General features: G+C 43.3%; 1 protein-coding gene across 1 annotated transcript in view; it reads right to left on the bottom strand.

The window, feature by feature from the left end:
* EEF1E1 (eukaryotic translation elongation factor 1 epsilon 1) overlaps positions 1–24459 on the bottom strand; it is an 80805-nt gene extending 56346 nt beyond the window's left edge. The window contains exon 1 of the mRNA XM_069613489.1: positions 24228–24459. Coding sequence (XP_069469590.1) covers positions 24228–24314 — 87 coding nt within the window. The 5' untranslated portion in view covers positions 24315–24459. The remainder of the gene's footprint in view (positions 1–24227) is intronic.
* Between the last annotated feature and the right edge of the window lie 369 nt (positions 24460–24828).

Raw genomic sequence — 24828 nt, 5'->3', positions numbered from 1 at the left:
GAGATTAACTGGAATATTTTATCCAGACGGGCTATTTTTTTTTTTATACCTTACTACAATTCTGGAATAATATACAAGTCATACACATAACATTCTTGCAGAGACACTAGGATGTAAACTTTTATCTTCTTTGTCGTCAATTATAATTGTTATTTTACAACGCGCTTAATACCAGCGAGTAGTTTCTAAAGGCGGTGGGGGGGGGGGAGAAAAATATATATATATATTTTTTTTAAACACAGACACTCGGGATTCGAAGCTGTGTTGTGCTGCGTTGTCAGCTTCCAAGAAAAACACATTGCCCCGTAGCTATCCTTCCGTCTCAATAATACCTTTAGCTGTACAAGTCATATTATACCATCAGATAATGAAATAAGGTTGCAGACGGTACCTTTTCCAGCTTAATTGTTTGAGCCATCTCCTTATGTCTCACCGGTGTGACAGTGAAAAAGACACTGCCGTCAGATTTTCCTACCGATTGGATTTTCTGACAGGTAGCAAAAAGTGACATTACACCGGCAACCCCGACGATCACATGTTTACTCGCGTTTATTTGAAGGAGTGATATTGGAATGCACTTCACATTTGCCAGTAGATGCTCCAACAGGCTGAAGGATCTGTGTGACAGAGCGCAACTGTTATTTAGGGGACGTGGGCTTTTGAAAACAATATGCAAGTGTTAGGTTGTCCCACGACTGTACTATGCGAGATTTTTAGCCACTTTTAGACAGATTTAAAAATAAAGCATATGGGCAGACTCATTTAGTGGTCTCAGCTTTTTCCCAAAAAATGCTCTCTAGACGACACATGTATACATTATGAACACGAAGGAAAAAAAAGACTGGGACACACAAATAATGAGTTGATACGTTCGCTCGCTTTCCGAGAAAAAAATAAATAAAAAGCGCAAGTCTCTATTTATAGAGACAGACAGGCACATTTAACCAGTGGTTTTGGTTAGATTTTACAGCATGCTACCCTGTACCGGTATACGTGCATATTTGCTGGGCCAGTATGCTGCATGTAATAATCACCTTTGAAACAAGAGCTTGCTCCACCATTCAAACATTGAAAGCAATCCATGTGGAAAACAAATATTACACTGCATCAGTCCTTCATATCTTTCAAACTTGTATTTCAGGGTAAGCTATTGTTCAATCAGAAGAGTCACTGATAGCTAGCATCAAATACAAATGGGGTGGGGGGGGTGTTTTTTTAAAGCCATCTATTCCGATTTTTTCCACAGGCACAAACATAAGAAATGCTCCTTTCAAACAGTTGTACTTCCATGCTGCAAGGTTGATGAGCATCTACAGGTAATAAATAGAACATGCACTTATTAGGCTTATATAGAAAATATTCAAAATAACGTAGGCACAAGATGATAACATCCATGGTTAATACTATGCATTTATATCTATTGCAGATGTATTTTACGTCATGCCACTAGCACATGCATCAAGATTTGTTCTTCAATGCCAATCTCTAGACAAGTCTGAAACAATACAAGATCCCCTGAGGAATGTTCGAAGTTATAACAGAAACATGTTGCAGTATAAGAAGCAGTAGGATATGGTCCACAACACAGCGCCAAGATTCAAGAACTGGCAATTGGATATATGTTAGGTTGAGAGTATATATATTTTTCTAACTGAGTCACTTTTGGCGAGTTAATAGGTAGTGTTAAAGAACTGATGCAGTTGCTCTGTGTGAGACTATACAACACTCATCTGCTTGGTATTAGGTAACCCACCTTTGGGTATAGGTCTGTACTACACAAGTTGGTAGTGTGACTGAGCAGCCAGGCCCATCTCAAGGGTGGTAAATGTCAACTGTAGAAATGAAATCCTCAAATACAAGTAGCCAAGTAACACTTTAGTTATTTAACATCAATTTTTAAATACGCGTTCTTTAAAAAGGCAATTCATTTAACAATGTAAATATACTTTATGATTTTTCAGACTCAAAATAAGTTAGTGGATAATCTTTGGATATGCTTCTTACTCAATTCCTACACCTGGAGGTGACTTAAATCACCAGGACAGTAATAGCAGATTCTGAGTTTGCAGAAAGTAAAGTTTAAGGAAGGAAAAGGTTAAACAAGTTCTCAGTAAATGTGAGGACAACTAAATCTTCCAATGAAGTCTAGAAAAGCCTTTCCCAGAAGTACCAGTTCAAACCAAGCTACCACCTATGAGGGTGGAAACAATATCAAAGTCAATGGACTAGAAGAGTCTTCAGGGAGCCAGGACAGCCAAAGTCAATTGGAACACAGTCTATGGAGCCAAGGCACTTCTTGGGTCAGAAACAGTCTTGCACAACGTTAGAGAGTTTGAAGAAAATCACTTGTAGGGTCACAAGCTGTTAAGCCTGTGAAAGTAAGCCAGTGCAATTCCCAAATGAGAAAAGCACAGCAAAAGACAATGAGGCAAGTGCCCCAAGTCACAGTACCTCTGGTTTGAATTAGAGTAGTCCAGCTGGATTCTGTCCTGCTACAACGGTGCAGACCCAGTGTTCCTGAGCCTCAGTCGTGGGAACAAGAGGGAGGACATCTGGAGGGCTCCTGCGGCGGTACTTGGGAGGTCTTTGGCAGCTACGGGCTCTTTTCGGTTCAGCAGCACTTTGCGGTTTCAGCGCTTAGTAAACAACACTTTAGCAGATCTAGGATACCGGCTGGGCTTCCTTCACTACTTGGGTCCTGCACTCGGTGAAGGGACTCAAGCTCTGGCCGTCCTGCTTCTGGAGGGTCCTTAGTAGACTCCTGGAGATTCTAGCCGGATTCAGACGTTGCACTGATTACTTGACCCCAGGCACTCGGTTAATTCAGCAGCAAAGAAGTACAGCCAGTCAGGGAAGATGGTCCAGTGGAGTTTGTCTCGGGGTTAGTTGGTCCAACTAACCCAAGGGGAGAAGTCGTCCCTTGCGGAGCTTCTCTGTCGAATTGAAAAAGGAGTTTTGGCACAGCAGCAGGGCTTCACCGGGCAATTCAAAAGGTCCAGGAGGATGCAGCAAGCTTTGTTCATGGTTTCTTCGTCTGGTATTTCTGAGTGGTCGACTGCCTCTAGTCCCAAAACCCTCACCTTTTAACCAGGTTTCTCCCATTTATGCACAGCCTAGGCTGTCAATCACACAGCAGGGTGTCGGTCCTTAATAAACAGCCAACCAGCCAATCAGGAGAGGTTGCATTCAGGCACTCAGAGACAAAGGACAGGGGAGTTTCGGGAACCTCCCTCACATCCTGCCTTTCCAGACCCACTGGAGCCAGAGGCAGGCTTCAGGGCTGAAGCCTGCCCAAGGCAAAACTAACCAAGGGCTCAACTCTGCCTCGAGACAGAGTAAAACCCAAGAAAGACCAAACAGAAAATGGCAAAAAGGGGCCATTTTGGGTGCTGTACTTCAGCCAAGGGTTCAGCCTGTAGTAGAAAAACACGATAGGACAAATTAAACCACTGCCACCAGCCATTTAAAGTAGGGATGGTAACATACAAATGTTACATGAGAATGTAAGATAAGGGGCTACTAGGTAACTCCCTAGCAAGATAGTGTGTGCTGGACCTACAAAGCGAAAATGTATGTAAAGTCAATTTCACTTTACTATTCTTGGGAACAGTTGTTCACACAAGAAAAAAATGTATTTAAACCATATGATAAATCTAAAGGATTTCTCTGGGACAAGTGTGTCACCATACAAAAAGTAGATGCCTAAGGAGTTTGTCCGACTCCAAAAACAGTGAAAACACATACTCCAAATCAGGTCAAAACACACGAGAGAATGAGAAAAAGGTCTCACTCACTCCAGGGTTAAAATCAAAAAGGTTAAAGCAATAGTTTACAAGTCTGGGCAGACCAGATGGCTAACTCACCCACCCATCCGGGTGGAAAACACTACGCGTTCCTCTCAACTCTAGCTTGCTCCAGGCAAGTTAAATCCACATTTGTTACTACCTCCCTACGTTTAAGAAAGTGCAAGTGCGTATACCAGAATATGTAAGTATTGTGGGAAACATAGCATGGAGAGAGGAGTTCGAGCCATTCAACCAACATAGTAATGTGGCATCGATTTATTGATTGCCTGTTTCTTATATGGGATGGGACAGAGGCCGAACCATTTGATATTAGCATTCTTAATCACAACATGCTTAATCTTGAGCCAACTATTACAATCAGTAAAACGCTATTGATATATTCAGCGCCAGAGAGCCATGTTGTCAAATGACATAGGGGATGCAATAGGCAGAGGTTGCCATTCAAACCTTTGGTTTTAATTACACGGAGGTAGTAACAAATGTGGATTTAACTTGCCTGGTGAAGCTCGAGTTGGGAGCGGAACGCGTGGCATTTCTTCTTAGCCATCTGGTCTGCCCAAACTGGTAAATGATTGCTTTTACCTTTTAGGTGTGATGCTCTTTTTACTAAAATAAAGTGATTTTTTTTACAAACTGAGCTATTGAGTGCTTGGGCTTTTTTGTATTCCCCATGTGGGTTTATTGAGTTCCTAGACTGCAAGGATATGCGAGTTGTTGTGACATTGTTGAGCCTAGCCTGTACGTGCCCTTAAACACCAGATACTCGTATAGGCAGTGCACTTGTGTGGCTAAATATATACACACAAACTTTATGGTTCTCTATAAATATTGTATCCATACGATATGTTCTTTGCTAAAGAGGCAGTTTTGCACACAAATGCACAATGCACTTCATGGTTGAATATGTTCATGTATTACCATTCCAACACTTGAATGATGCAGTTTTAACATTCATGTCTTTGGTACACACGCAAATGGTGGTGTGAGGTGCACATTATGCTCTATACAAATAACGCAGGGTTCATATATTGATACATTTAGCACTTCAGTAAACAGCAGGGTTTGCACGTAAGCACTTTATGGTCTAATATATGTCATGCCCTAGCAGTATAATATTTGAATGATGCAACATTTATACCCAAGGTGTATACGCATACTGTATTGTGAAGCACATATTATGCTCTGTATGAGTCAATATTTATGCTGTATTACTTGAATGCCTCTGAGTCACGGGTCTGATATGTTAAGGAGTCTCTCGGACATGTGTACGAATGATTTGTGAAGCACTGTGCACTTTAAGGTACACCGTATATATTTGTGGGATATATTTACCCACTCAGAATTACTTCCCCACATCACTAAGCTGCACTTCAGCAGAACCAGCAAAATGACTGCGCTGGCTCCTTTGAGTATCAGGGCCTAGCCTCAAAACTGCATTTTGCAGCTACAAAGGGATGGCTGCAATGTTTTGCCAAGCACCATTGGGCAAGTTGGAACAGGGAGCACCCAGAGAAAGGCTGCCAGGGTGTGTTCTTGTGTGTACTAAAGAAGCGAAGTGAAAAGCGGCGCTGCTTTTCTGCTAGCCCAAAGTTTCCCAGTGAAAAAGGGAAATATCTGACATTTAAAATGGTGCCGCTCTGATGCTCTTTTCATCTGTTCTACATTACTCTGCTTTCATCAGTGAGGCCCTGCCATGCCCATCCATATTTAGATTGTGCCCCAGCAGAAAAGAGCTTTATTCCTGAATGGCAGGCTGTGTCAGACCAAGTCTGGGAAATCAACAGAAGGCTTAATTTCAACTGCACAGAAAAACGCTTGACTTTTGGGCTACAAAATGTCAACAACAAAAAAAAAAAATCACTGCTTCAAAAGAAATCCTAGCTCTTGGGGACTATGTCAATTTCAGTGGATCTGTGTCTTAAACAGATGGCTGTATGAGAGAAACTTACTAGGGCTGCAAAACAATGTGGGAAATTCAGATGGAAAAGAGAACCTTTTGAAACGGGTCATATCAGCAGACGACACCACATGTTTAAATGTGCTTTTGCAAAAAGAGAAATACAGTTTTAAAAGTGTATGTTGGATAAGGCCCTGTCCTGGCCTAGCAATGTAAAGGGGTTTTTGCAGGCTAACATATGGGATGTTTTAAATAGGCTTGCTTCTGATCAAAATAAGCAGTGGCTGGACTGTGGAAGCTCCAGAACAGGTTTTTCTGCTGGCTAAACTCAGGCCTTCCCCCAACAGGAACCACAAGGGAGTTCTGGGACACAGGCATGTTAATTGTCTTGGACCATTCAAAGTTTAGCAAAGAAATGTCACACGCTCGTCAGACATTTGTCTGGGCTTCAGTTTAAGACAATAGATCTGGGACACCTATGTGTGAAGTGGGGGAAGTGGCAATAAACATTCAAACGGGAAAACCCCATGGCCACCCTAGGCTGAACTGACAGTTGATGGAAGCTGAAGAAGAAGAAAAAAAAAATGGTCCCGTTGAAGGACAAAGGCATCCGTCTCAAAATACTATTTGATGAATAAACTTTTAAGACTTAATTCTGTAACCGGACAGCACAGAAAAGTAAATGTTGTACAGTTTAAATGTGATTTTTCGTTGCTTCTAAACAAGATATTGCGGCCGTGCATAGCATGCATGGGACACAAACTCCAGGAGAATGTAAATCATGCAAGTACATATGGTGGAACGTTGAATTAATATGCCCTATGATAATACGCACACCTAAAATTGTGGGATTTTTGGTGAAGCGGTTCTTACTAAAATCGCGAAAAACTATTAGAAGGGTGAACGACTGGTGCACAAACATGACAATTGGACTGCCATGCTCTGCGTGAAATATGTATCTGCCTATGTAATTTAAGTCCCACAACTGTACAAATGTGTAATTTATGTTAAGAATGATTATTGGCAAAAAGGACTGTGGGAAGGCTTTGCACCTCATAACAACAACTCCATAAACTGAGTCCCCTCTTATAGGAGGCTACCAACATTGGCTGGCCTATCCGGTGCTTGGGGGGTAGGTCTAGTTTAGTTCTGCCCAACCATAAACCCGATAATGTCTCCCGCTTTATATAAGTGGTGGGAGCTCACAGGGACACGACACTCCTGAATTTCCAGCGCCTCCGTATCCTCACATTCCAGATCCATCTTGGCAAGATTCCAGACTGTACTGCAAAGGCCAAATCATAGCTGATCCTATCCCAGCAAGGCCATTGAGCCAGAAATTCCACTCAAATGCCGATAACAAAAGGGGAAAAGCTGTGGTACTCTTTGGGAAGCATCCTGTGACCAGACCGGCTTTTCCCCCCTCCCTGCATGCCCGCTGTATCCTGGCCATCATCCAGTGACCAGACTTGCCCAGCTGTTTGCTGTTAGCAGAGCCGCCTTCCTTTGACCAGAATCTTTTAAGTCCAGAATCCGGTTGGCTGCCCTTTGTCTTGGTCCCATTTTCTAAGTAATCCTATCCATACCCTGATAACTTGTCTAAAACTGTTCTAATTCTCTGTGCATCTTGTCCTTGATTTCCTAGTGTTATCGCCATTCTCTCATTCACCCCATCGCGTAACTCCTTAGCAATATTTTGATCAAATTAATTTTCCCTAAAGAAAAGGGGTACACTGCGTTCCGTGAAGGGTTACAACGGCAGCTTAACTTTTAGATTTGCGGGTGGCGTTCCTTTTTTAGCCACTAAATCTAGTGTAAGCAAAACTTTTCCTTCTTAAAAACCAATTTTCTCTTTTTAACTGCTCCATTTTCCTAAAATCGAACCTCCTTTCACCTAGAAAATCTCATTCAATTGTTCAGCTATAGTTACTATTTCACTTCTATATTGTCCCTGTGATGTGCATCACCCAGCCTAAAAACCGCATTGCGATTGTGTTTTTCACCCATTCTTTTTAAACATTTTGACATTTAAAGCTGAAAGAGAAAAATGCAACTTTTCCATGTGTGATTTGACTGCACTGCGTCTTCAATTTCAACCTGCTTTGTGAACGGTATGCCTTTTGTGATACCTTACAGTTGCTAGTGATATAACATCCCTGATACTGTGATAAAACATATGTACATCATTATTTAATAACACATATAATTAATAATTACACATATAAAATATTTGTTAAAATCCGAGTGTCATTTTAGGCCATTTGATTCCGTTTGCTGCCCCATTTCCCCCCCGACTACCTGCTGCTTCTTTCTATTCACTAGGAATTTGAGTAAGGGTTGAGGGAACATTGCAGGGGAAACCTTAACTTGGTTGCTATCTATCCTAATTCAAAAAGAGCTCTAATTAATTTGTGCTTTTGATAAGTTCTTTTAGAAGGTTATCCAAGTGTATTTCAGTGGTTTTCATTGTAATTATCACCCCATTGACCCATTGATGATTGTGTGATTTCTTTGGAGATTAAAATAACTATTATATTTCCAACCAACCAGCCTGGTTCATGGTCCAATGTGACCCGGGTATTTGTAAAAGGGGGTACGAGGCGGGTATTGGCTCAATGCGAATTTGTTGAAAAGAAAAAAGTAATCTAATTGGGTGCTACATCCTAGGCTAAGGGCAAGAGTCCTGATCCAGTGTGTGACACCCGGTTAGAATCCTTCACATATACATGTAGTCCTGTAACCACCAGGCATGCTAATATGGCCGAAATGTATTCCATTTAACACACTGAGTAGTCCACATTGTTGTAGGACTAGCGTTTAGACTGAACCATAGAGTTGTCATGGTGCATGATTGTGTACGTGAACAAGCAGTTGGATTACAGCAAAACGTGTTGTACCGCGTTTCTCTATCCACATGGTATAAAATTATTTTTGCACATTATCTCAGTGGTTCAGTGTTTTTCTGCAGACCAGCGATTTGTGCCTAGTTCTGCTTCTTCGTTCAGTGCAATCCTTTTTCGTGCCACAGTATGTTTTTTCTTATAGTCTATGCACAAAGGGGCCCAGTCGGGCCATTATGGATGTGGCGACCTTAAGGAAACTCATGGAGTCCGTTTAAAAAATAAATTGTATTTTTGCTACATTTTGATTCATACAGTGTTGTTTGCTGTGGTCTCCTCATTTGGTGCAATGACGAGAGGGGATTTGTTTTGTACATAAAAGTGTAACCATACCCGGGATTTCCCCCTTTCTATCCGGGTAGCTCCATTTTGTGTTTGAAAACTTGATCCCAAACAAGGGCTCCATATAAGATCTTGTAATTGACTTCCTATTTTTTTAAGTTGGGAGCAAAAGATTCAATATTTGTTTTTAGGTAGTAAAAATGTTAAATCCCATCCCTAAAATCCATACTTCTTGGCACCTATCCATGAACATTAAAACAAATGTTTACCTTAATGTTCCTCTTCAGATTAGGAAGTATCAACTGTACTAAAGCTCCTTCCTGGGACAATGCAATACTAGTACCACAGATGCAACACAACACCCAGCAGTGTGGATCGAAGCAGGCACCAAGATCTTAAGGTGTTTTGTTTCCCATTTTTTGCTGAGAGTTTTTTTACTCCCCCGTTTTATTTTTGTAGGAGTATTTGCCTTACGCCACTTCTCTGTAGGACAGACGCCAACTATACAACAAACGTATAACAAATTGTATACAAGCATTTATGAAGAAATGCAGGTCAGCTGTTAAAGATGGTTCTGATGGATTTACAAGCAGGTGGGGAAAAAAGGAGTACAAACCTGTCCATTTAGAAGATCCATATACGTGAGGGCCAGGTATTTTGCCAATACAGTGCTTTTTCTAGAAATAATGGTGCTGATGCTCAATAACGGGGCTGGTGGCAAGCAACAAAGCTAGATTTTGTTGATACCTATTGTGACCCCTTCTAAACCCCAGGAGATTTAGTTCGGCATTACACTGAAGTCTGTCCCTGGAATAAGTGGTAACAACGGTACTTAAAAGGCTACTCTCCTAACTCAGAAAGAAACCATGGGGGCCCAAACTGGTTTTGTGCCAACTCAAGTCTTGTGTCTTGCAGGTGTAGGAAAATGATGGCGGTACTGCTCCAAAGGAGTTGAAATGACTAGAATGCAGGAGATGGGGAGTGGGGGCAGGGGTGAGCATGCCAAGGAGATGTACTTCTTCACTGCCTTGGCTCTCCTTACATGTACACAGGAAGATTAATGTTTACAAAGGGCCAGAATACTTTGGGTAATGACTTCACAATACTACAACCAACCAAAATTAAATCTAAAAATAAAAAAAAAGCTCTCAGGACCTAGCCGTATATACAACTTGTACCGAATTACAATTCGAGATTACAATTGTCACAAAAAGCAAATGGAACTCAGTGATGGATGGCAAACAATTTTAGCCCATGTTTTTGCTGAAGCATTCACTTTAAGCAGCCTTGTTCAGCATACTGGCAATATACAAGACGACATTGCAATCCTAGTCAAAGGGCCACAATCCGACACCCAGGCCCAATTACATGACAACCATTTATCAGTTACCTTGCCAACTGGAATAAATGTGCAGTGCTTAATTGCACGCTAAACACAAGAAAACATTCTAAAACCTCCATGTTTTACTTGAATAGTCAGGGATTGGGATTGCTGGAAGCTATTTATCGCTTGCTTGTAACCAGGATGAACCTTGACAACTACAAGGAGCTACTTTTGACACCCCAGGTCAATTAGTGCCAGTACCTTACAAGCGTATCAATGTGCCATTGCTTGCTTAATGGGTGACCGATACCCAGGAGATGGTTTTAGCTGCGGCTCATCAAATCTTTGTTTTGAACAATGTACATGCATTGTGGCAAAACAAGACCACCATTTTGGATATGGATGTACGTGGGGCAAAATGCAGTTCCAAGCTACTAGATGTGCATAAAAAGTCACTTGCAACCTCAATTCTACACATACACCACAGCACAACGCAACATTTTTTATTCTCCAAGAGTCAATTACCACATTTTGAGCCATAAATCTGACTTTGTGCTGTGAGACGTCTTAACCCACTAATCCAAGCCCTACAACATCACTGTGCATTGCTGGCAGCAGAAACATAATGGCCGCAGGAAAGCATGCTGCTCACCAGAAAGTGCACAGTGAAAACCTGAAAAATAGGCCACCATCTACTTTTGCCCACATCGGTGAGCACAGGAGATCACTGCCAAAACCCACCATTGGGCTACCCACAAAGTAGTCTGAGATCACTTGAAAAAGCAATGCCGATTGCCAAAAGAAACAGAGCTGCTTTAAAAATCCGTTTTTATTTGGTGTCAAAATCTGCAAAAATCAATCATGGCTCACAAACCACCCAAAAAGATCCAACCTCCTTGTTGGGGGGGGGGGGGGGGGAGGTGTCAACATCATTCTACTGCAAGAATCTACATAAATATAAGGTCCACAGAAGTATGTGTTTTCTGAACAAAGTCCACTTTTGAGAATTGCTTGCTGGAAGAAATCTGTCAAAAATATGTGTAATACCGTTTACTCACCTCTACCAAAAGCCGGCGTTTTAAAACCATTCTGTGTAAAGTTGAATATGGAACCCAAACTATACCAAAGAAAAGACTTGCTAAAAGTTGGATACAATTTAAAAGTATATTCTGAAAAAGCTTGAAGCGAGAAATTGTTTAATGTATGTGTTAAAAATGTGAGTCATATTATAAGCAAAGACAATTTTTAGACATTGGGTTAAGAGTTAAAAGTTTCCCACAGTGTTCAAACGAATTCCACACCTTCTGCCTGGACAAAGGGGACTTCCCCCTGCCCTTGGCTAAGAGATTGTCAGGCTGGTGTCAAATGGAACTGGGAGTGGCACCCTGGCCTGTTGCTCTCAGTGTAGACAAAGGAATCCTTGGGCCGAATATAAAATGCCAATTTCGGGTGCGACTGAAAACAAACTGCTAGCAGGAAGGAGAGACATGCGACCTCCGAGTCAGCACGGCTCTGGGGGCAGACCAGACTGAAATGTGGATTTAACATTGAGCAAATATATGTTTTAGAATAATGCTTATAACAAACTGACAAAAATGTGAAACTTTGAGATTGTTAAATGGTTTAAGACTAAGCTGGACTCGGTGCGATGTTCTGAGACCAAATCCCGGAATTATTCATATTGTAGCTACTGTAACGCTCACCTGATTCCCGTAGAGGCGCCGGTCTTGACTGGGCGTATACCGTATCTTCAAAGGTGATGTGTAACACACGGCTGGCTCTTTGGGCTGGACCTCTGTGCACTGTATGTCTGACTTGAAGGGTAAGATGTCTGCAGATAGAAAATATGGGATTAAGGAACTGGGTTATTGAATGTCTCTCTCTTCTTCCCTTTCTCTTCTCCTGTAGAACCCCAAAGGTTAACGCTCTCACCTTAGGTAAGTGAACGCCGTGCTCTCCATCTGCCCCGGGGCAGGGTGCTGTAACCAGTTTCTTCACTGGATAAGGGGAGCAGGCCTCTTGACTTCAGAGGACTGCTGTCCGTCGTTTACTGCACGAACGGTAAGTTTCAAGTAATTCTAATGTCTTTAAAGTCTTTAGTAATGATGTTTCTTGTTTTGCAGGGTTCCGGCGATGGCGGATGACGGGCTGAAGTGAGTTGAAGATGGAGCCCGTGTGATGAATAGAAGCGCCTGGAAGCACGTAAGTAAGCGCTTGTTGCCTGCTTCACGATGCGCTCCAACTGTCTTTTTATTTTGCAGGTACAAGTTCGGAGCGGCTGCAGGGTGCCGGAATACCCACTGGGTTAGATGTGGAAAGGAGTAATGGCACGTGAGTATTAAAGTTCCCCAATGTCTTTAAACGCACCTTGTTTTGTCTTTCAGATGCGGGATGCAGCGCCGAAGGCCTCCGGAGCGTGCGAAGTGTTGGTAAGCTTTTGTCTTTCAGATGCCGGAATGCAGTGTGAAGACCTCCGGAGCGCACGAAGAGTAGGTAAGCCTTTGTCTTTCAGATGCCGGAATGCAGCGCGAGGCATTGGTGACAGCCGATGGACCAGGTAAGTGAAGAGCTGTCACTGAAGACCGTAATGCTAACCTGTTCTTTCTTGTCTTTATAAGTGTTGCTGAAGACTGGATTCAGGATGGTAAGCCTTTTTCCTTAGGCCCAGGATCAGATGCAGAAGACACGATGAGCGTTCTGCTGCAGAGGATGCAGAATAACACAAAGCAAGATTCATCCATCGGGTGTGGTTTAAATAGCCTCCTGTAGTGCTTAGATGTCTCCTTCCACAGCCACGCCTAGGTAAGAAAAGAGTTCCTGCTTTCCAGAAGAGTTCCAGTGTCCTGAATCTAGGGAGTGGCTCCTGCCCCACCCAACAGGAAAAGTAGTTCCAAACAGAAGAGGATCAGAGGCTCAACTGGCAGGCAAGTAAGCAGCATGGTCTGCTGCAGGTAAGTCCACCCAAGCATTATGAGCCCGGCGCTTCCAGCGCTGGGACTGGGCATATTTATGAGCCTGGTGCCACTGGCGCCAGGACTGGGTCCAAAAGGTCCCAATTGGGACTGGTTGTCACTCGGAACCTGGGTTATGGATCTGCTTCCAAGGGAGTTGGGAAAACCCTGACCTTTTGGAAGCAGAGATCATGACAGTATCCCCCCTCAAGGCCCCTCCCAAACCAGGCTTCTCCGGGGGTTTTGGCTTGTCAGGAAATGTTCGGTGAAATCTTTTGATTAGGCGAGGAGCGTGGACATATTCAGCAGGTTCCCAGGATCTCTCTTGGGGGCCGTAGCCTTTCCAGTCAATTAGGTAAAATAGTTTAGATTTGGAGATCTTGGAGTCCAGAATGCTTTTGACTTCAAACTCGAGTTCTCCATCAACTAGGATAGGTTTTGGAGATTTAGTTAGTCGGGTTTGAGGTTGCACGGGTTTTAATAGAGAGACGTGGAAGACCGGATGTATCTTCATGTGCGGGGGCAAGTCCAACTTGACCGCTACTGGGTTTACTATGGTAGTGATGGAATAGGGACCAAGGTATCTTGGGTTGAATGTGCGTGGCCCTTTTAGAGGTAGATATTTGGTGGATAACCAGACTTGATCCCCTACTTGATATTGAGGGGCTTCCTTCCGGTGTTGATCTGCTCCTTTCTTGTATAGTTCTTTAGCCCTTTGAAGGTGAGAAACAGCTTCCTTAAAGGCTTGGGTGATTGTAGAATGCAGGCAGTCTACTGCTGGTGTTTCAAGATCTTGGAGGGGATCCAACTCCGAGGTTCGAGGGTGACTGCCGTACAAAAGAAAAAACGGGGTTTTCCCAGTTCCCGAATGGACAGAGTTATTGTAGGCATATTCGGCTATCCAAAGGATGTCTTTCCAAGTTTTTTCAGTTTGTTGCAGCATGCAGCGTAAATACTGTTCCAGAGTTTGATTGGTCCTCTCGGTTTGTCCGTCGGTCTGAGGGTGGTGACTGGTCGATAGTCTCACATCAATTAGAGCCGACCGACAGCAACTTCGCCAAAAATGAGAAATAAATTGACTACCTCGATCCGAAATTAGAACCGAAGGAAAACCTTGCAGTCGGACGATGTTTGAAAAATTCTCGGGCTAGAGTTGCTGCTGTTGGCAAGCCTTTGAGCGGAATGAAATGCGCCATCTTGGAGAATAAGTCCACGATTACTAGAATCGTATTGTATCCAGAGCATGGAGGTAGATCGGTGATGAAGTCCTTGGCGTATGCCAAGGGCGAGGTGGGATGTCAATAGGGCGTAAGAGGCCTGCTGGTCTTTCCTTTTGACTCTTGTTTTGGGCGCATACTCCACAGGACATTATAAAGTCTTTGATATCTTTTTTCCAAGACGGCCACCAGAAGTAGCGCTTGATCTTTTCTGAGGTCTTGGCCATACCGGGATGTCCTTCCATTAAAGAATCGTGATAACAAGAGATTACTTTTTTCTGTAAATCTGTGCTGGGTAGGTATAATCGTTCTTGGAAATACAATAAGTTGTCCTTTACTGCAAAGTCCTTTCCCTGCAGATGCCAATTCTGTATGTCTGCTGGAGTTACAAGTTGCCTGGCTTTATCCTTAACTTCCTCTATGGATTCTGTGGCGATTACACCCAGAATTCTTTGTTCGGGAATGATTGGTACAGGTTTAGGGTTGATCAAGTGTTCTTCCACTCCCACCCGAGAAAGGGCATCAGCTTTACCGTTCTTTGTACCAGGTCGATAGGTAATTATGAAGTCAAACTCGGCAAAGAATAATGCCCATCGGAGTTGTCTAGAGGATTGGGCTTTTGCGGTTTTCAAATATTGCAGGTTTCGGTGATCCGTAATCACAGTAACAGTGTGTCGGGCCCCCAGCAGATAATGCCGCCAAGCCTTAAAGGCAGACTTGATAGCCAGAAGTTCCTTGTCAGTAATCGTGTAATTGATTTCAGGAGGCGAGAATTTGCGGGACCAAAATGCCAAGGGATGCAACTGATTGGTTACCGGGTCCTTTTGTGATAGAACTGCCCCCATGGCAAGGCTTGAAGCATCAGTTTCCACGATGTAGGGGAGTTCGGGGCGAGGGTGTTTTAAGATTGGTGCAGAGATAAATTTAGTCTTCAAATCCTGGAAAGCTTGTTCCGCCTCGGTAGACCATTCAAAACGTTTGTTTTTCTTTAACAAGGCAGTGATGGGCTAGACTATTCGAGAGAATTCGGGGATAAACCTGCGGTAAAAGTTAGCGAAGCCTAACATGCTTTGCACACCTTTTACGGAGGATGGTGATGGCCATTTGAGAACTGCATCGACCTTCTTTGAATCCATACGCACTCCGCCAGGTGATAATATGAATCCCAAGAATTCAACTTCAGTCACGTTGAAAACACATTTTTCCAACTTAGCGAAAAGTTTGTGTTGACGCAATCTTTCAAGGACCATTTTCACGTGTTTCCGATGTTCAGATTCCGATGAAGAATAAACGAGGATGTCGTCAATGTAAACACCACACACATCTATGAGCTCTCTGAGGACATCGTTCATAAAATATTGAAAGGCGGCCGGGGCATTGCAAAGTCCGAAGGGCATGACCTGATATTCAAATAGCCCATACTTGGTGCGGAAGGCCGTCTTCCATTCATCGCCCTCTTTTACTCGTACCAAGTGGTAAGCTCCTCTAAGATCCAGCTTTGTATATATGCATGCTTTTCTGACTTGGTCCAGGAGTTCAGGGATCAAAGGTAACGGATATCTATTCTTGACGGTGATCTGGTTCAGGGAGCGATAATCTATACAAGTTCTAAGGTCTCCTTCCTTTTTTGGAACGAAGATCAAAGCTGAAGAAGCAGGGGACTTGGAAGGACGAATAAACCCATTTGCCAGGTATTGATCCAGGTATTGTCGAAGGTGAAGGTTCTCAGGCTCGGTGAGGGCATAAATTCTACTACAAGGAGGAGTAGATCCAGGTATCAGGTCTATCTGGCAGTCATAAGACCTATGAGGAGGTAGAGAGTTAGCCTGATCCTTCCGGAAAACATCTTGGTATTCTAGGTATTCCGGAGGTAACTGGGGAGTCTCTGAAGAAATTGCTGCCAGTGCAACACCAGGTGGAGGGTGACAAGTAGAGACACATTCTGGAAACTGGACCGTTCTTACTCGCCAATCGATCAGAGGATTGTGTTTCTCTAACCAAGGTATTCCTAGAATAATCTGAAACTGAGGGGCCTTGATCACATCGAACACGATCTTCTCATGGTGTCCATCTTGACTTACTAGCGTCACCTCTTGAGTGGTATGCGTTACTGGCCCGGAGGCTATCTCCGTACCATCCACCGTAGTAATGACGTCCTTTACAGCCTTGGGACAAAGTTAGATTCATCCTCAAAACCATTTCATGATCCACATAATTGCCGATGGCACTGCTGTCGACTTAAGCTTCAATTGCATGTAATCGATCCGGATTATCAGGGCTAATGAGGACCATAGGTATCACGAAATGCGAGGTCACGGAACTGGTTTTCACGCTCGGCAAGAGGACCTCTATTCTTGTCGGGCGAGGTCGTTTCCCTGCTCAGAGTTTGTAACTTTGGTAACTGCAGCTCCTACTGCCTTCTTGGCAGGTTTCACCGGACAGTCTCGAAGAAAGTGCCCTGAGTTTCCGCAATAGAGGCATAATTGCAACTGTTTTCTCCTTTCCCACTCCTTTTGTGTTAGGGGACCTTTCAGACCCCCTATTTGCATGGGTTCCCCGGAGTCTAATCCTTTGGAAGGAGTTGGCGGTTTGGAAAATACTCGAGCATCAAACTTGGAACGATCGGCCTTCCTGTTCTGCAGTCTGTGATCTATTTGAACGACTAAGTCTATATAGTCCGAACAATCTTGTGGGGGATTCACTACTTGGGCTAACACATCTTTGAGCTCTCCACGTAGACCTCTATAAAACAGCGTAATCCTTTTGTCCTCAGGCCATTGAGTTTCCACTATCAGTCTGTTGAAAGACGCAATATAAGCCAAAAGGTCTTGATTACCTTGTTGCAACGAAAGAAGCTCATTGTCCAAGGCCTGCCCCTGTGAATGTCTTGCGAACAGTTTTTCCATACTGAGCTGAAAAGCTTGAAAATCATGGAGGACCGGATCATCTTGATTTACTAGAGGGATCAACCAGTCTGCCGCATTGCCACTAACGTACGAAAGCACGAAAGCTACTTTAGCTTGATCAGTTGGAAAGGCTGCTGGCCGGCATAAGAAATGCAACCGGCACTGATTGATAAATACTGCAAACCTCTTTGGGTCACCAGAAAATCGTTCGGGCGGAGCCAGAGGTACATTCCCAGGTAGGTTGATCTGCACTGGATTCATAGAGGATGTAGAAGGAAGATTTCCCCCAGATGCGGGTAACGGGGTCTGTCCGGCTTGTGACTGTAGCAATTGTCTAGCGAGATCATCTGTTCGCTCCTTGGAAATAATCAGTTCCCTTCTTAGAGCGTTCGTTTCCTGACGGGCTGCATGCACTTCTGCCCTTAGTTCCCCAAGTAACTGGGCTAGCTGGTCGGTATCCGAGGTTTCCATAGCGCCTGGACGGGAGTTTTGTGGTAGGCTTTGCGTTCTGTAACGCTCACCTGATTCCCGTAGAGGCGCCGGTCTTGACTGGGCGTATACCGTATCTTCAAAGGTGATGTGTAACACACGGCTGGCTCTTTGGGCTGGACCTCTGTGCACTGTATGTCTGACTTGAAGGGTAAGATGTCTGCAGATAGAAAATATGGGATTAAGGAACTGGGTTATTGAATGTCTCTCTCTTCTTCCCTTTCTCTTCTCCTGTAGAACCCCAAAGGTTAACCCTCTCACCTTAGGTAAGTGAACGCTGTGCTCTCCATCTGCCTCGGGGCAGGGTGCTGTAACCAGTTTCTTCACTGGATAAGGGGAGCAGGCCTCTTGACTTCAGAGGACTGCTGTCCGTCGTTTACTGCACGAACGGTAAGTTTCGAGTAATTCTAATGTCTTTAGAGTCTTTAGTAATGATGTTTCTTGTTTTGCAGGGTTCCGGCGATGGCGGATGACGGGCTGAAGTGAGTTGAAGATGGAGCCCGTGTGATGAATAGAAGCGCCTGGAAGCACGTAAGTAAGCGCTTATTGCCTGCTTCACGATGCGCTCTAACTGTCTTTTTATTTTGCAGGTACAAGTTCGGAGCGGCTGCAGGGTGCCGGAATACCCACTGGGTTAGATGTGGAAAGGAGTAATGGCACGTGAGTATTAAAGTTCCCCAATGTCTTTAAACGCACCTTGTTTTGTCTTTCAGATGCGGGATGCAGCGCCGAAGGCCTCCGGAGCGTGCGAAGAGTTGGTAAGCTTTTGTCTTTCAGATGCCGGAATGCAGTGTGAAGACCTCCGGAGCGCACGAAGAGTAGGTAGCCTTTGTCTTTCAGATGCCGGAATGCAGCGCGAGGCGTTGGTGACAGCCGATGGACCAGGTAAGTGAAGAGCTGTCACTGAAGACCGTAATGCTAACCTGTTCTTTCTTGTCTTTATAGGTGTTGCTGAAGACTGGATTCAGGATGGTAAGCCTTTTTCCTTAGGCCCAGGATCAGATGCAGAAGACACGATGAGCGTTCTGCTGCAGAGGATGCAGAATAACGCAAAGCAAGATTCATCCATCGGGTGTGGTTTAAATAGCCTCCTGTAGTGCTTAGATGTCTCCTTCCACAGCCACGCCTAGGTAAGAAAAGAGTTCCTGCTTTCCAGAAGAGTTCCAGTGTTCTGAATCTAGGGAGTGGCTCCTGCCCCACCCAACAGGAAAAGTAGTTCCAAACAGAAGAGGATCAGAGGCTCAACTGGCAGGCAAGTAAGCAGCATGGTCTGCTGCAGATAAGTCCACCCAAGCATTATGAGCCCGGCGCTTCCAGCTCTGGGACTGGGCATATTTATGAGCCTGGTGCCACTGGCGCCAGGACTGGGTCCAAAAGGTCCCAATTGGGACTGGTTGGCACTCGGAACCTGGGTTATGGATCTGCTTCCAAGGGAGTTGGGAAAACCCTGACCTTTTGGAAGCAGAGATCATGACAGCTACTGTGTTTATACCAGGAACCTGACAAATACAGAAATGTGCACAGATGGGGTGTACATGCATGTCTAAAAATTGGTGCAGAAATAATATTGAGAAACCCACCAAAAGTGCAAAAAGTGGTCATTTCTCGACCAAATCTGTTAGGAAGATGAGTTGAACAGAAATGTACCTTGGTTAATCTGTCATGTGATTTATGTAGTATTATCAAGTTGTGTATATTGTAAATATGTGTTTTATGAAAAATAAGATACTCTGCACAGACGCAAAGGGGAGGGTTTTCCCCTAAGCCATAAAGATGACACAGGATGAGACACTGATCCTTTCTCCAATCAGGGGACAGGGAATCCTCCAACCTATCAGATCCTTAGAGTGTTGGGCATTGTAGAATCAGCCTCCCCATCCACTTTGGAAATACATAAATAGAGACTACTGAGGACAGATAGGACACACACTTTTCCACTACTCAACTGATTTCTTGGCGAGGCACCCTGCAAAAAGATCCAGACCAGATCCAAACAATGTCCAGACAGAGACTCTAGAACCAAACTCTAGAACCTTGAAGCAGAGAGGCCTAAACCACAAACTGAACCTTTTTCAGAGGCCTCTGAATCTTTTGCAACCTGATTCTAACCCCTAAACCTCCAAGGGGCACCACAAAATCCAACAGCCTGGCTGAGCTGTTCTGCTTCTAGCTAAGAACCCTGTGCTAGAACCCAGACCCATAGAACAGAGCTGTATCCAGAACCCATCAGATCCAGTCCAAGAGACCGCGCAAACCGCAATGCTGAGAGCAGAACTGAGACCTGTCCGGTGGCGAGCGACTCCCAGCTAAACCCTTGACCAGATCTTTGACGGGGCCCATTCCATTTCAAAGCATAGGAGTGAGTATCTAGTCTACAACTGTACACAGTCATCTCAGTTTAAAGTAATACCATTCCATCCATTTCAATCTGTCCAGAACTGCATTATAGAACCTCTTTTGTCTATCCTAAAAATTCCTCTCCTCCACATAATTCTTGATAATTGTAGCAATAAACATCTTGGCGCTAATATATATTTTCTGGAAAAAGGCAATCGTCTCGTTCAGAGAGAAACCATCCAAAGGCGCCTCTGGATAGGTGGCTGGGCTGTTGTGTAGTTTGCGGCTCCATAGACTCTTTAGTGTTAAGAAATCTTTGTTTCAAATATTCAATAGCGCATCTTTCATTTTGAAATTTTGACCTTATTTCTGAAAAATCTGCCTTGATCAAAACCTCTGTAACTTGAGCCGTATGTCCTAGAAACGAAATTTCATTTTGAAGCTAAGATCCTAAAACGACATTCCAATTCATTATCGTTTTTCCATAATCGTGTTTCACACATGCGGAAAAGTTGCCGCGAATTGCAATTTAGCTCCATTTCACCACATGTCAAAATAGCAGTTTCTTGTTTTCAACTGCTGAATTTCGTTTTCAAATCTGATAATCATTCATGAATCATTGCTAGTGTTGACGTGAACCAATTCAAAGTAACTCTCACTTATCCTGAATCTCCTTTAGTGAATTAAAAAATTTAGCATATTTTCCCTAGCATTGCAATCACATTTAAGAGTATTTTGCCTGTTTCAAAATCATACCTGTTCTCTCTAAGCTTGCTGGGGGAACTGGGATTGAATTGCATTGCCGATTAATATTCCTGGAACCTGTGTGCCCTCATTTCCACCTCTTCATATTGCATAATAGTGGGGGGAGTGAGTAATAACAGGGGGAAAAAGTGATTATATTGTATTTTGACTGAAACCATATCAAGTTTATTTATGTGTTGCATTATTTCCCGTCATTGCATTTCCTTGAATCATACAAAGTATTATCTGCTACCTTATCCTTTCTATTCCTACTCCCAACTGATAAAAAAGAGGTTGATATTGTGATGTTACCCATTGCTGATCACCGTTCATATTCATAAGTGTGCAATTCAGATATTTTATTCATAAGTGTGATATATATATATTGTTCAATTCTTCAAATAAGCCTTTTACTTTGCAAAACAAACCTACTTCTTGGCTCAGTGAGGTCAGGGGGATTCAAAGAGAGGGGCGTTATATCAGGGTTCATCGTCCAGATTTAAAGAACTTTGACATAAGCTTCCATTGGGCATCCCATACTAGGCATTGACTTAGTTGGAGTGCTGGATTGAAGTCACTTACACTGCATAAGAGACTGAAAGCCCCTATTAAAACCCAGAGGTTTATGTGCACAGGGCCCTCATTTTTGAGTCAGGGAAACTATGCCAGTTTTCTGTCAATTTCTGCACCGGTCTGAAGAAATAAAATTAAAAAATCACATCTTGATCTCTGCTGCCAGAGGTTGATTATTGGATCATATGGCGGTGATTTTGGCTTTTACACCACTAGACATTGTGTGATAATTCTTGGAAAGGGAAAATTATATAGAGTGCATATTTTATGCCTGGTTATTAACTTGAACCCTGAAATGTTACCCGGTTTAGTCTTGGCTCTTACATAATATTTCCTCCACAGAGTGACTGTCAAACTCCTTCACACCTAATAACGGAGGAAGCAAGGAAAGCATTTGGTAGAGAGGTAGGGTGATTCCCCTTACAAGAAACGTTACAAAATAAACTAAGTGTAGTAATACTTTGGCAGTTTACACAGGCATTATCAAACTAGATTAGCAAATACTTTCATGTGCCCATTATGGCAGAAAATGTTTTTGAGCAGTAGGAAAAAGAGCTTCATTACAAACAAAAACGGCAAACCTAAATTCTATGCCAGGAGATAATGTCCATAACAGTTCCTGTGAACACCCCATCAGGATGCATGAAGAAGCAAACGTAAGATCATCAACACGACTAGCATCAACATTTGCTTGCAGATTTTTAATAGGGAGTGGTGGTAAACCCATACTGGAATACTTTGGGTGAAGTATATTTCACTAAACAATGTCACATCCAACCACATCACATCTCTGTAGCTCACCTCCCCACTTTCCAAGACCACCCAGGAATGCAAAAACTCCTGACACACATGCTCACAGTCAGAATCAAATTAAAGACATCTTACACTGACACCGCAGCTTCAAAAAAGGTGAAAAGCCTGGTGTCCCGGGGCCTTTGAAACCACTAAGCAATGTGCAAAATCACACCACCACAAATACCAGTTGTTGTGAAACGGCCAAAGCATGGCTATAGGGCTCAAACAATCTTCTATCCCACTTGCATAGGCAGGGTGAGTATCATTTGCACGAAACTATCTCGCTGGCGAGTATGGGGATGTTTGCTGTGTTTGCAGTAAATGGCAAATAAAGTTTCACTGTGCATGGCTGGCAGCAAAGCACCAAATATGAAGTGCGCTTATGGTGACATGCACCTATTATAGAAAGCACTTAAATATTCGGTCCCCCGCCACCATGAGGCGTTAGCTGGAATATGTAAAATAAGAGAATTTCCTTGCCCATCTAGTGGGATATTTCAGAACTTCAGAGGCCTCTTCTAAACAAACTAGTATTACGGAAATAGTAATCCTACTTTCCCCTGGGAATCCCAAATCTATTTGGAATATCCTCTATTTCACCCAACAAGGCAATCACTCATTGGAGGATCTGGTCATATCACAGCTGGACTATGCAAACGCACTTCATGCCAACCGTCCTACCTGCCAAATTCAAAGACTACAAATGATTAAAAAAAATATACCTGCATTAATAAACATGTTATCGTAGCTCCACTCGTAAGAGAAGGGCAATGGCTAAAAGTAAATGAGCATTTTATTTAAACATTACTCAACCTTCAAATGCATTAATGGTTATTTCACCCCCACCCCAATCCGAAAAAAAGCTACTACTCTGGATACCAAATACTTTTAATAAACTGATGCTCGAATAAGAAGCCAACTTCAACGTCATCCAGGAACCTGCATTCATAAGATCTTTAGTTGTGGGTGCTACTCTGTAGAACTATGTGCCCAACAAACGACCTCTCTGCTTCAATTTCAAGCGTATACTTTCCACCTTCCCACTATCTTGCATGATTCCATTATGCTCTTCTCGGTGTCTAGTAACAATTGTTTAGTGTGAACTTTATAAGCTCCTAGATAAACAGAGGAATTAAGAAAAACCGAAAAAACGGTTTCTCGCCAACAAAGACCACCTGCAAAGCTAAGGAAGCATGGAAATAATAAACGTTACAATAACTAAAATGTGTGTAATAAAATGGTCTGGCCCGAATAGGGTGCCCTGCAATTTAATATACCGCAATTTGTCAAGTTATAAAGACAAAATGAACAGCTTTCTTAATGTATTTTCATATATCAAATCATTTAATACCCTAGATATACCTTCTGCTAGTTGTCATCACGACTCAGTCCAATCTGTAAATCCTTATCCAGTGGTTCTTCTTTGCATTCTGGGACTTGTAGTTCTACCCCTCCCACTAGGAAACTCAAACAAGTTCCAGAAAAAAAAAAAAAAAAAAAAAAAAAAAGAAGAAGAAGAAGAAGAACTCCCAGGATTGGGTAAGTACCCATAGAATGCGTTTCTAGGAGGGCTATAAGGTTGTGGGTACAGCCTAAATATAAATGAAAGGAAGCCATATGGTAGTATTTGGAAACTTATACTAGTGTGACGTGCTACAAGAAACGTTGCGTTTCCCTATTGGCGTGCATTGTAAACCAGCGCACGTCATTTTCGATAACAAGGCAGCACAAAGCTGAATTGAGAAATGTAACATGTTGCGCTAGAACGGCTCCCCCCTTCTAATATGGGACTCGGGATGCATTCGTCTTTAATTAGTGCCCTCGGTAATGGCACAGGCAAAATGCTTTATCTAAGCGGAACCAGCTTGTCTGCGTGCGGAGCACAGGTTTCATTGTGTTGCGCATCTTCCAGTTAATGTTACATACAGGCAAAGACAGCAGAATGAATGACTCGCCGAATCCTACGAAAGATCCGCACAGCCTAGGCTACAGGCACACGCCCTCACCGTGTCGCGGTCTCCTTGCGCGCTATACTTGTGCCCCGTCCTCAGGCCCAGCGATTTCTCCAGCGAAGTCAGCTCCAGAACCGCCATGATATTGAATTAAAACAGGAGCCCCAGCAAGCGGCACAGACACAGCTGAGGTACAGAATCTATCAGTCGCCAGGGAGAAGAGAAAGCGCAAGCGGCATGGCCAGCAAGTCCCGCCCCTTCCGCAGCACGTCAGCAGACAGCTGCCCAGGACGGTTTGCCGGCGATGGCTTCCGTATAACAGCGGTTACTAATAACAGCGGTTACTACTTCTTACTCTGCTCAAACAACGCGACACATTAACCTTTTTTTTATTTGTGCTTTATTTTTGTTGCATGGTTGTGCGTTCATTTATTCTTATCTCTTATTTAACTTAAATACAGTGTGAAATTCCAATAGATTTGTCGACATATTTGTAGAGTAGAAAAGCCACATATTTTAGACTGGATAAGAAACGAACTAGCTATTTTTATTGCGCTGGTAAACAACCTGCAAAAGCCAAAAAGACGTCCAAAGTGGCCGCTCGATTTGCTCGTATGCGGCAAACTGTGAAAGCCCTTAGAGCTGCTGTCGAAAG

Source organism: Ambystoma mexicanum, chromosome 5p (assembly GCF_040938575.1).
Source record: "Ambystoma mexicanum isolate Mex_15411 chromosome 5p, UKY_AmexF1_1, whole genome shotgun sequence".
Classification (NCBI taxonomy): domain Eukaryota; kingdom Metazoa; phylum Chordata; class Amphibia; order Caudata; family Ambystomatidae; genus Ambystoma; species Ambystoma mexicanum.
Note: the sequence above shows the minus strand (reverse complement) of the source record. Positions and strands in the feature narration are given on the sequence as shown.